Here is a 13,157-nt window from a genome sequence, read left to right on the forward strand (position 1 = left end):
CAGCAGAGAATCTCTCAGTTTACTGTATCCGGTGTCTTCATCATTGACATAAGGGAAGTTGTCCCAGTGTAAAGGGTCTGAGGAGACCGCGCAGAGCGGCCACCATGATCAGTGCCCTAGTGCAGGAGCGAGACAGGACAGACAAGAGACCACAGAACACACTAGACAATGCCCTGTGTGTACTGAGGAACCCAGCCAACCCTACTAGTGACTACAATCATTGTATAGTCTACATGTACTGGAAACATCTATACAGCAGTCACTGTGCATTACTGATCCTGTATAATGCTCCAGAGCGGCACTCACTATTCTGCTGGTGAGGTCACTGTGTACATACATTACATTACTTATCCTGTACTGATCCTGAGTTATATCCTGTATTATACCCCAGAGCTGTACTCACTATTCTGCTGGTGAGGTCACTGTGTACATACATTACATTACTTATCCTGTACTGATCCTGAGTTATATCCTGTATTATACCCCAGAGCTGTACTCACTATTCTGCTGGTGAGGTCACTGTGTACATACATTACATTACTTATCCTGTACTGATCCTGAGTTATATCCTGTATTATACTCCAGAGCTGTACTCAGTATTCTGCTGGTGAGGTCACTGTGTACATACATTACATTACTTATACTGTACTGATCGTGAGTTATATCATGTATTTTACTCCAGAGCTGTACTCACTATTCTGCTGGTGAGGTCACTGTGTACATACATTACATTACTTATCCTGTACTGATCCTGTGTTATATCCTGTATTATACTCCAGAGCTGTACTCAATGTATACAGGATAAGTAATATAATGTAGGTACACAGTGACCTCACCAGCAGAATAGTGAGTACAGCTCTGGAGTATAATACAGGATATAACTCAGGATCAGTACAGGATAAGTAATGTAATGTATGTACACAGTGACCTCACCAGCAGAATAGTGAGTACAGCTCTGGAGTATAATACAGGATATAACTCAGGATCAGTACAGGATAAGTAATGTATGTACACAGTGATCTCACCAGCAGAATAGTGAGTTCAGCTCTGGAGTCTATTTTTAAAGGGACAAAAAACACTGTAATCTTTTACATTGAAGTCTATGGTGCTGGACGTTCCCGCAGGAGCGCTCAATATACCACTGCTTAGCCATTCATTTACTAAGATGAAATGTCTGTAATGAATGTACAGAGGGACTAAATGTACACGTATAAGGGCGAATACTCCATGATTAATGGTGGAAACTCTACAGAACCCGATGGACAAGATATAACTAAGCCGAGGCCATAACACACGATCATACAGAATGAGTCGTTGGGTCACAGTGATGACATCATACTTGGCCTGTTTCTCGTATAGCCCCATATATAGTTTTGTCAGTATGGGGGAGGGGATAGTGCAGAAGTGATCCGGTGGCTCCCCCTCTAGGATCCACACAGACATTGCAGCACTATATGCATTCGTGCTGGAGTCTTATACAGTTCATAAATTAGGTTAGAGTTTAGGGAGGGCCCCGGGAGGAGCCAGGATAATTCCGAACACATAGAAGAGTCCAACAAACAGGTTGAGTTTGGCCGTTTTCTGCGGGAGCCGGGTAAAGTTCTGGCTTCTGAATTGTCGCTCCAGGGAAAAGGCCAAGGGGATGGTGAGGAGCGGCAGCGCCATGCTGATGGTGTAGCGCGTGGCCAGGATGCAGAAGATGACGTACGGGAGGAAGACCAGCAGGTTGTAGAGCATGTAGGACAGCGTGGGGCCGATGAGGATGGCCATGGTCACGATGCCCGCCTGCCGGTCCGACTCAACGTCCCGGGAGTTGTTGCTGTGTAGGATCGCTTCTGTGCTCAGAGCCAGCGGCACCGCGTACAGCAAGGGTGTGACTGACAGGTAACCGACCTGAACTGCGTGAGCGAACATGACCGCCAGGGGCCCGAACGTAATCAGGATCACCAAGTCTCCCAGGGCCACATATTTAAAGCCAATTCCTAAAAAGGAAAGAGAAGACATTAGTATCAGCAAAATAAAGAGTCACTAAGCCAGTGTTTCCCAATTGGGGGTGCCTCCAGCTGTTGCAAAACTACAACTCTCAGCATGCCTGGACAGCCTTTGGCTGTCCATGCATGCTGAGAGTTGTAGTTTAGCAACAGCTGGAGGCACCCTGCACTAAGATGTTGTATGACAACAACCCCCATTAGCCTCCGGCTGTTGCCAAAGGCTGTCAGGGCACTATGAGGATTGTAGTTTTGCAACAGCTGGAGGCACCCTGCACTAAGATGTTGCATGACAACAACCCCCACTAGCATCCGGCTGTTGCCAAAGGCTGTCAGGGCACTATGAGGGTTGTAGTTTTGCAACACTTGGAAAACCAAAGTTGGAGGAACACTGGTTTACAAGATACAAATCTTGCTGCGTGAAGCCGCCACTAGGGAATGCTCATTGGGAGATCTGTATTCAGTGAGCTCCCCCTGGTGGTGGCTGCAGGTAGCCAGAATTTTATTGTGTATCCACAAGCTGAAGATTGTTCATTTGGATTGGAGCTCTGAATTGGAAACACAGACCATTTACCCCTCAAGGACGCAGCCCATTTTGGCCTTAAAGGAGTACTCCGCTGCTCGGCGTTTGGAACTAACTGTTCCGAAGGCTGGAGCCGGCGCCGGGAGCTCGTGACGTCACGCCCCGCCCCCTCAATGCAAGTCTATGGGAGGGGGTGTGACGGCCGTCACTCCCCCTCCCATAGACTTGCATTGAGGGGGCGGGGCTATGACGTCACAAGCTCCTCGGACCAGCTCCAGCGTTCGGTTTGTTCCAAACGCCGAGCAGCAGAGTACTCCTTTAAAGACCAGACCAATTTTTGTACTTTCGTTTTTTCCTCCTTCCCTTCTAAAAATCATTTCAATTTTGCACCTACCGACCCATATAAGGGCTTGTTTTTGCATCACCAATTGTTCTTCATAATGACATCATTTATTTTAGAACATAATCTGCGGCGGAACAAAAAAATAAAAAATAAAAAAAACATTTGTGGGGTGAAATAAAAAACGCCATTTTGGAACTTTTGGGGACTTGCGTTTCTACACAGTGCACTTTTCGGTAAAAATGAAACCTTATCTTTATTCTGTAGGTCCATACGGTTACAAGGATACCTAATTTATATAGGTTTTATTTTATTTTACTACTTATAATTAGTATGTGTAAAATTGTCATCTTCTGACCCCTATAACTTTTTTTTCTGCATACCTGGCTATATAGGGCTCATTTTTTAGCACCGTGGTTTGTAGTTTTTTTTTTTATAGGTACCATTTTTGTTTTGATCACTTCTTAGTAATTTCTTTCCGGTATATGAAGTGATCAAAAAAAAGCACAATTTTAGACTTATTTTTTTTACATGTGCACCATCGACCGGGTGGTTTAGCTAACCTTATATTTTAATAGTTCGGACATTTACGCACGGGGCAATACCACATATGGTTATTTTTATTTTATTTTTAAAAATGGGAAAGGAGTGGGGGGGGGGGGGGCCAGTCAAACTTTCATTAGGAAGGCGTTAATAAGGGGCTACAATGTGCAATCTTTTGATTGCATATACTGATCAATGCTATGCCATAGCATTGATCAGTGTTATCGTTGCTCTGATAGCAGTCGGGACCCACGGGTTTGAAGTGTGCTCAGCTCATGAGCACGCTTCAAACGCCACTAAAGGGACGCAAGGACGTACCTGTAGGCCCTTGGTATCAATCAGGTTAAAGGAGTGCTCCGGGATACAAAAACGTATCCCCTATCCTAAACGGTCGGCCCCCACACGATCTGACACTTATCCTCTATCCTTAGGATTGCCGCAGTGTCACACTATTCTCTGATGTATTGGGCCCCAGCACCAATAAGAGAAGTACAGTGATACTGGAGGCTACAGGGACCATGTGAGTGCTATGTATAGATGTTTTTTTTGGCAGTCTTGGTATGCACCAGAAAAGAGGTATCCTATTAAATTAGGTCTCCTCTCCTTCTAGAAGTAGTGGAAAGAGAGGAGACTTCAGATCATAGGATCCATCTTTTCTTCCTCAATGTATCAAATCTCCATCTTACCTAGGATCTGAGTGAGTGGTTCATAAGGGGACCAGGATATCTAATCTGACATTGGCGCTTCTACTTAAGTCATGCAGACATCTCACTGATGTCAGTATATCCTAATATTGGGGTCCCCTGATGAATCCCACTATTGTGAGCGACTATACTAGGGAGAAACATGTTGGGACATATGGAATGGTATTGATTATTGTGGGATTTGTGATAGTATTTGGGCAGCATTGTACAGGTTGATTCTTCTTGTCATATTTGCTCGGCCTTACCCACCATTTCTAGTGATACATCAGCCTGATTAGGTACGCTTTTTTTTAGTTTTAATTATTTATTTTTTATGTTTTCACACAGTGGTGTTGGAGGACTTGCACATAGTGTTGCTGATAACCCCCCCCCCCCCCCCCCAATAATCCCCTGCATGGAGCAAACTCCGCTCTGTGACGGATTACGACCAACCACAGCTGTCACGCCCCCTCCATATATCTCTCATAGACATTGATGGAGGGGGCGTGAAGACAACGGCCGCCTAAAGCCTAGCAAAGCCGTGTTCTAAACATACAGTAAATACTTAGAATGTCAGGGTGCTGGGCCGGAGATTGCGGGGGTTCCAGCTGCCGGACCCCCACGATCAGACATCTTATCCCCTATCCTTTGGACAGGGGATAAGATGTCTAGGGGCGGAGCACCCCTGTAACAAACCATCCTCTATGGCAGTGTTTCCCAACCAGGGTGCCTCCAGCAGTCCCAAAACTACAACTGCCAGCATGCCCGTACAGCCTTTGGCCTTGCAACAGCTGGAGGCACCCTGGTTGTAAAACGCTGCCCTGTGGCTTTTGGAAGATGAAAAGGAGAAAACAGAAAGCGTCACATGTACTTAAAGGGGTACTCCTGTAAAAAAAAACATGTTTTCATATCAACTGGCTCTAGAAAGTTTCGTAAATTACTTCTATTAAAAAATGTTAATCCTACCAGTACTTATCAGCTGCTGAAGTTGAGTTGTTCTTTTCTGTCTGACCACAGCGCTCTCTGCTGACACCTTTGTCCGTGTCAGACTGTCCAGAGGAGGAGAGGTTTGCTATGGGGACTTTCTCCTGCTCTGGACAGTTCCTGACATGGACAGAGGTGTCAGCAGAGAGCAATGTGGTCAGTCAGAAAACAACTCAACTTCAGCAGCTGATAAGTACTGGAAGGATTAAGGATTTTTTTAATAGAAGTAATTTAATAATCTGTTTATACTTTCTGGAGCCAGTTGATACGAAAAATAATTGTTTTTCACCGGAATACCCCTTTAATCTACTGAGGATTTCATTCTGTGGATTTTGGTCAGTGTTTCCCAAACAGTGCGTCTTCAGCTGTTGCAAAACTACAACTCCCAGCATGCCCGGACAGGCATGCTGGGAGTTCTAGTTTTGCAACAGCTGGAGAAACACTGTTTGGTAAATACTTATTTAGGTTATTTTTTTTTTTATATTAATTAAGTCTGTAGCATGAATTTCTGCAGCACTAATTCTGCAGTGATTTAGTTCAGTGTGAATGTACCCAAGAGGCTGCACGGTTAGCACTTACCTCCGGTGTAGAGGAAGGAGCTGGAGAGTCCTCCGAAGTATATGAGCGCCATGTGCTCCAGCCGCAGCTTAGACAGAAAGTACAGGCAGCCGGCGCAGACGCACCCCAGGGTGTAAAGCAGAACCCCGAACCGCACCACGTCCTGCGGCTCCAGGATACGGTCCACCAGAGTCCTGTCGTCGCTCTTCTTGTGGTCGATCCCTTTGGAGAAGTCGTAGTAGGTGTTTACCAAGTTTCCGGCTCCGTGCACGGCCAGGACGGCCACGGCGCACATCAGGAGCACCAGAATGTCCAGCGTGCCGACCGAGCGGTAGGCGAGGGCGCTGCCCAATGCCACGGGGGTGAGGGAGGCGCTGAAGCTCCAGGGACGCAGCGCCAGGACGTAGCTGGCGCATTTCTGTTTCCAGCCGGCTGTCTTTGGCGCGGCCCGCTCACTCGGCGGCTGGGTGGAGCAGTTGGTGAAAGGGGGCGGAGCTTCCTGATGGTCGCTGAAGCCGACTCCGTTGAAGACTTCGGCAGTGATGCTGACATTACTGCCACCATTGTCCGACTTCATGGTCCCGGATTTTACTTCAGTGACGTGCAATTAAGAGTAAACTGCGGAAGACTGCGAGAAAAAGCAACACACGAGGAAGTCATTTCTGCACCATTAAAGGGGTACTCCACTGGAAAACATTTTTGTTTTAAATCAACTGGTGCCAGAAAGTTAAACAGATTTAATGACTTCTATTAAAAAATCTTAATCCTTCCAGTAATTATCAGCTGCTGTTATGATCCACAGGAAGTTCTTTTCTTTCTGAATTTCTTTTCTGTCTGACCACAGTGCTCTCTGCTGACATCTCTGTCCATTTTAGGAACTGCCCAGAGCAGGAGCAAATCCCCATAGCAAACCTCTCCTGCTCTGGACAGTTCCTGACATGGACAGAGATGTCAGTAGAGAGCAGTGTGGTCAGACAGAAAGGAAATCAAAAAAAGAAAAAAATAATAAGTTTTCCAGTGGAGTACCCCTTTAATAGATTCTCTGCATGCTGTCAGTGAATGGAAAAATTGCCCTGACCTAGTCCTGCTCACACAGTGTACATAGCTTATTAAGATGTGTTTGAACAAGACTAGATCAGGGATCACTGTTTCCATTCACTGACAGCAAGCAAAGATCTTGATTTATTTTAACCTTTTTAAGCTTTTGGTTTAACTCCTTAACAAAACAAAAAACAACCTTCTGATTTATAAAGATACTTTACAATTCAGCTCCGTTTATAACAACTCTGCTGGCTGTCATCAAATGGCTTTCTTGTTCACTAAGGAAAAATAAAATTAGAAAGACCTAAGGAATGATGATGTGTCCTACAACTGTGTGGAGTCTAGCTCAGTGTATCCCAAACGGCGTGCCTCCAGCTGTTTCAAAACTACAACTTCAAGCATGCAGTGAGTTATAGTTTTGATATCCTTGGCTGTCCTGGGATGCTGGGAGTTGTAGTTTTGCAACAGCTGGAGGCACAATGGTTGAGAAACACTGGTCTGGACCCCTCTCCGCTGACATCAAGAACACAGTGCTCTCTGCTGACATCTCTGTCCATTTTAGGAACTGCCCAGAGTAGAAGAAAATCCCCATAGCAAATATATACTGTTCTGGACAGTTCCTAAAACGGACAGAGATGTCAGCAGAGAGCACTGTGGTCATGATGTCAGCGGAGAGCTCTGTGTTCCAAAAAGAAAAGAATTTCCTCTGTAGTATTCAGCAGCTAATAAGTACTGGAAGGATTAAGATTTTTTAATAGAAGTAATTTACAAATCTGTTTAACTTTCTGGCACCAGTTGATTTAAAAAAAAAAAAAAATAAATAAAAAGGGTTCCACCGGAGTACCCCTTTAATTACTAAGCGTTACTGCTGTCAAGGCATGCAGGGAGTTGCAGTTCTGCAATGTTTAAACAGCTGGTGGCTCGCTACAATGTATCAGGCTGGATTCCAGAGAATGACAGAATCAGACTGGATACAATTGTGACAAACCCCCAGCTGTGAGATCACTATATGTTTTCAGTCTCCAGGTGTTTTCCAACTAGGGTGCCTCCAGCTGTTACAAAACTACAAATCTCAGCAAACCTTGACAGCTGAAGGTCATCTGGGCATACTGGGAGTAGTAGTTTTGCAACAGCTGGAGGCATACTGGTTGGGAAACACTGCTCCAGATAATATATAATTAATAAAAATTGTACTATTCATTGACAGCAAGCAGGGATTTGGGGAATAAAAAAAAAAGTTATGAGCACTTTGGCAAAGGTCTATACACATGGATTTGTGGAACTACAAGGCCAAGCATGTCCTGAAGGAAATAAAACACAATGGGTGTAGTTAGATGGGTCACTGGTACCCTGGAACTACAAGTCCCAGCATGTCCTGTCAGTCACAGATGTATTGGTAGACACAGATCTATTGTAATCCCAGAATATCCAATCAGGGCTTGCTGGGACTAGTAGTCCTCTTCTTTACTGCCAAACTACATGCACCAGACTATGCCCTATAAGCCAGGAGCTGGTAAGGATTGCTGGGACTTGTAGTTGCCAAATAGTCACTATACAGAAGGCATTAGAGATACCTGAAGATGAACGTATCCCTCCACGTCTACTGCTCCGTGTACAGCCCTCCCTGCCAGAAAAGCCAACCCGGACAATCCTCTATGTGCGCCGCCATCTTGGTGTGTAACACCGAAATCAGTCCGTGCTGCAGCGCACACTGCTGGAGATCCCTCCGCCTCGCACGGTCACCCCTAAGCTTATGAGTTCTCTTTGTGCGCATGCGTGTGTGTTCTTCCGCGCCGCACTATTTAGCTCACCACCTTTCATAACAACTTGTTAGTTGGAAAACTACGACTCTTATCATGTCCTGACAGCTACAAAGGGTGTCTCGTCTTCCCATATAACAGCGTTCCCTGACCTGTGGGTCTCCAGCTGTAGCAAAACTACAACTCCCATCATGCCCTGGCAGCCGAAGGCTGCCAGGGCATGATGGGAGTTGTAGTTTTGCATCAATTGGAGAGCCACAAGTTGGGAAACACTGTCCTATAGCATTCGCAGTAGTTGATTCGCAACCTGTGGCTCTTAACCCCTTAACTCCTCAACTGGCTACAAAAAGTCAAACAGATTTGTAAATTACTTCTATTAAAAAATCTTAATCCTTCCAATAATTATAAGCTGCTGAAGTTGAGTTGTTCTTTTCTGTCTGACAACAGTGCTCTCTGCTGACAACTCTGCCTGTCTCGGGAACTGCACAGAGTAGAAGAGGTTTGCTATGGGGATTTGCTTCTACGCTGGACAGTTCCCGAGACACGTGTCATCAGAGAGCACTTAGACAGAAAAGAACAACTCAACTTCAGCAGCTGATAATTATTGGAAGGATTAAGATTTTTTTTAATAGACGTCATTTACAAATCTGTTTAACTTTCTGGAGCCAGTTCATATATTAAAAAAAAGTTTTTTCCTGGATAACCCCTTAAGGACCGGGGGGTTTTCCGTTTTTGCATTTTCTTTTTTTCCTCCTTACCTTTAAAAAATCATAACTCTTTAAATTTTGCACCTAAAAATCCATATGATTGCTTATTTTTTGCGCCACCAATTCTACTTTGTAATGACGTCAGTCATTTTACTCAAAAAACTATGGCGAAACGAAAAAAAAAAATCATTGTGAGACAAAATTGAAAAAAAAAACGCAATTTTGTCAATTTTGAGGGCTTCCGTTTCTACACAGTAAATTTTTCGGTAAAAATGACACCTTCTCTTTATTCTGTAGGTCCATACGGTTAAAATGATTCCCTACTTATATAGGTTTGATTTTGTCGCACTTCTGGAAAAAATCATAACTACATGCAGGAAAATGTATACGTTTAAAATTGTCATCTTCTGACCCCTATAACTTTTTTATTTTTCCGCGTATGGGGCGGTATGAGGGCTCATTTTTTATCTGAAGTTTTAGCGGTACCATTTTTGCATTGATAGGACTTATTGATCGCTTTTTTAAAATTTTTCATGATATAAAAAGTGACCAAAAATGCAATTTTGGACTTTGGAATTTTGGACTTTGGAATTTTTTTGCGCGTACACCATTGACCGTGTGGTTTAATTAACAATATATTTTTATAATTCGGACATTTCTGCAGGTGTTAAATGATCTTTATTCACTTTTTTTTTCAGTGTTATAGGTCCCATAGGGACCTATAACACTGCACACACTGATTATTGTTATCCCATAGGGACCTATAACACTGCACACACTGATCATTGTTATCCCATAGGGACCTATAACACTGCACACACTGATCATTATTATCCCATAGGGACCTATAACACTGCACACACTGATTATTGTTATCCCATAGGGACCTATAACACTGCACACACTGATCATTGTTATCCCATAGGGACCTATAACACTGCACACACTGATCATTATTATCCCATAGGGACCTATAACACTGCACACACTGATCATTGTTATCCCATAGGGACCTATAACACTGCACACACTGATCATTGTTATGCCATAGGGACCTATAACTGCATACACTGATCTCCTATGCTGATCACTGGTTTCTCATAGGAAACCAGTGATCGATGATTCTGCCGCATGACTGCTCATGTCTGGATCTCAGGCACTGAGCAGTCATTCGGCGATCGGATAGCATGGAGGCAGGTAGGGATCCTCCAGGTGTCTTGTAAGCTGTTTGGGATGCCGCGGCGATTCCAAACAGCTCCCTGAGCTAACCGGCATGGCTTTACTTTCACTTTAGACGTTTAAAATTGTCATCTTCTGACCCCTATAACTTTTTAATTTTTCCGCATATGGGGCGGTATGAGGGCTCATTTTTTTATCTGAAGTTTTTAGCGGTACCATTTTTGCAGGAGTCCAAACTCAGGAAGTGTTTCTCTGCACTGAGCTTGATTGACAGCTGCACAGAAAGTGAAAGCTCCACAGATTCTCACAGAAAAATGCACAGTCAGAAAGCTGCAGGAAAGCCTCACTGATAGCAACACAGAATGAAACATGCACAGAGCCTGAGGTCTTCTATTCATCACAGCTCTGCAACCATGTGAGGGCAGAAGTGGTCCCCCAGCAGGCTTCAGTGATGTCATGCCTGTTGGGAAACGCTCACTTTCTCCTGCTGGGAAATTGCACTATGTGAGCAAGTAGAAAGGTAAGATACACAGCTTTTTAAATGGGTACTCCGGCCCTAATACAGCTTATCCCCTGCAGCAGTCCGCAGGAAGGGGGCGTTCCTTCCCCCACATGACGTGGTGGCCGACACGCCCCCTCCATATATCCCATAGAGATACATGGATGGGGTCTGTCTGCCTCAGCTTCCTGCGGGGGTCGGCATGGCGCTTCCTGCGGACTGCTGCGGCCCTGTACAGAAGATCACGGGGGTGGATGTGGGTGTTTCCCAGCAAACTACCCCCCCCCCCTGCGATCTATAACTTATCCCCTATCCTTCAAATAGAGGATAAGTTATATTCCACTACAGTATTCCTCTAAACTGTTCTAGAACATTGTGTGTTGTTGCATGTTGGGGGTTGTAGTTTGACAAAGTTCTGGAGAGGTACAGGCTGCAAATCATGGGGTCTTCTGCCATCTCATCTAGTTTTTCATGATCTTCCTTAGGTTTTGTACACACAGCGGAATTTATGAGAGGAAAACGGCAGAAAAATTCAATGGGATTCTGCTGCACTGTGCGCACAGTGGAATTTCCTATTCCGGCCTATGGAGATGGCGCATTTCTGGGCGGTCCTAGCACCAGCAAACCTTATATTTTCCTAAGGCTATGTTCACACGGCGGAATGTCCCACAGAAGATGCCAGCGCCAGGACCACTATGGAGACTGCAATGTATTTTCAAGCAGATTCCGCAGAAAGAATTGACATGTCAATAATTTCTGCGGAGGCCAGAATTTGCACGACCTATCCAGTGTAAAATTTTAGCAAAGAAATTTCCATCGCATCATGCAATTCAGCAGCACCGTGTACACGTCAGAATTCCGGCGCCGGAACATTCTGCGCAGCAGAATCCCACTGAAATCAATGGGACTCGCTGGATACGCTCAGAAATTCTGCCGTGAGAACGAGGCCTAAGGGTATGTTTCCACAAATTTATTTTGATTCCTTCCTCCAGAGGATAGGGTATAAGATGTTGGATGCAGGGGTCCGCTGGGGACCCCCGCAATCTCTTGGCCGGCAGTGGTGGCATTCCGCTTTCATGACGGCCCACCAAGCCCCGTCTATTCCTGTCTATGGGAGGGGGTGTGAAGGCTAGTAAAACAGCAAACATATTTAAAGGGGTACTCCGGTGAAAACCTTTTTTCTTTTAAATCAACTGGTGGCAGAAAGTTAAACATATTTGTAAATTACTTCTATTAAAAAATCTTAATCCTTCCAGTACTTACTAGCTGCTGAATGCTACAGAGGAAATTCCTTTCTTTTTGGAACACAGATGACATCACGTACACAGTGCTCTCTGCTGACATCTCTGTCCATTTTAGCAACCGTGCATAGCAGATGTATGCTAAGATATATAATAGTCATGCATTAATAATAGTATGCCTGCACCGAGCAATTGCCTCCCGGCTATAGAAGAAATCATGGAAAAAAAATAACAAATTATATTGTTAAAATTTCATTGGGGGGGGGGGGGGGGTGCCATTAAAAATTATCCTTTATTGATATACATTAAAATCCACCAAGAATTATGTGCATAAATATATATCCGCCACCTCAAATAATCAAAAGTATGTAGGATACCATCAAACAACTACCACAGTTATGTGGATTTGCTCAATAATAAATATTATTAGCACTTACTGCCTGGGTCAAACCCAAACAGACTACCACAATTAAGTGGATTTATATAATAAATCAGTCATACGGAGACCGCTCCCCGCCACTGCGGGTATGCGCTACACCGGAACTTCTTGATAACAACAGAACCGTACCAGGAGCAAGGTGCAAAAACCAGTACCGTGGGCTCGGAGTTCTGCTGTTTTGTCTTTAGAGAGTGAGAGCACAAGTATCGGGTGCCCCTCTCATATATGATTTAAGCCACTCTGTTCTGCAATTTATTATAATACAACTTTTTGATATTCTCTGGGTAATACTCCTGAGGACGCCCCTATATTGGGGCAGAAACACGTTGGGTTTGTCCCAGGCATCTAGTGCAAATATAATGGAGGCACCTGGTTGGGAAACACTGCCATAGCAAACCTTCAGGAGCTGTCCAGTGCTCCGGGACTCACCTCTGGCCAACAACCCTCCAGCGCGTCATGCTGACATCACTATGGCACATGCGCAGATGATCCTCCGGAGCGAGGACCAACTGCGCATGCGCCCATCACGGCATCCGATTCGCTGAAAGCAGCCCAATCCGCATTCGGCTTAGAAGAAGCTGAAAGTAAGGAGGGTGCGCGCTGATGAGGACAGAGGATTCCGTCGCGCGGGAGGCGGGCACGTACCGAGCGAGGGGCAGGCCGGCCTCCAAC

The 13,157-nt window shown here is 44.8% G+C and overlaps 1 protein-coding gene across 1 annotated transcript; it reads right to left on the minus strand.

Annotated features, from left to right (window-relative positions):
• Positions 1 to 930: 930 nt before the first annotated feature.
• On the minus strand, positions 931 to 8,534 carry UBIAD1 (UbiA prenyltransferase domain containing 1). The gene is made up of 3 exons (XM_056543139.1): positions 8,235 to 8,534; positions 5,641 to 6,247; positions 931 to 1,982 (listed from the first exon to the last, which is right to left on the minus strand). The coding sequence occupies exons 2-3, from the start codon at positions 6,194 to 6,196 to the stop codon at positions 1,495 to 1,497; spliced, it is 1,044 nt and encodes a 347-aa protein (XP_056399114.1). The 5' UTR covers positions 6,197 to 6,247; positions 8,235 to 8,534; the 3' UTR covers positions 931 to 1,494.
• Positions 8,535 to 13,157: the final 4,623 nt, after the last annotated feature.

The sequence above is a fragment of the Hyla sarda genome, chromosome 10 (genome assembly GCF_029499605.1).
Source record: "Hyla sarda isolate aHylSar1 chromosome 10, aHylSar1.hap1, whole genome shotgun sequence".
Lineage (NCBI taxonomy): Eukaryota > Metazoa > Chordata > Amphibia > Anura > Hylidae > Hyla > Hyla sarda.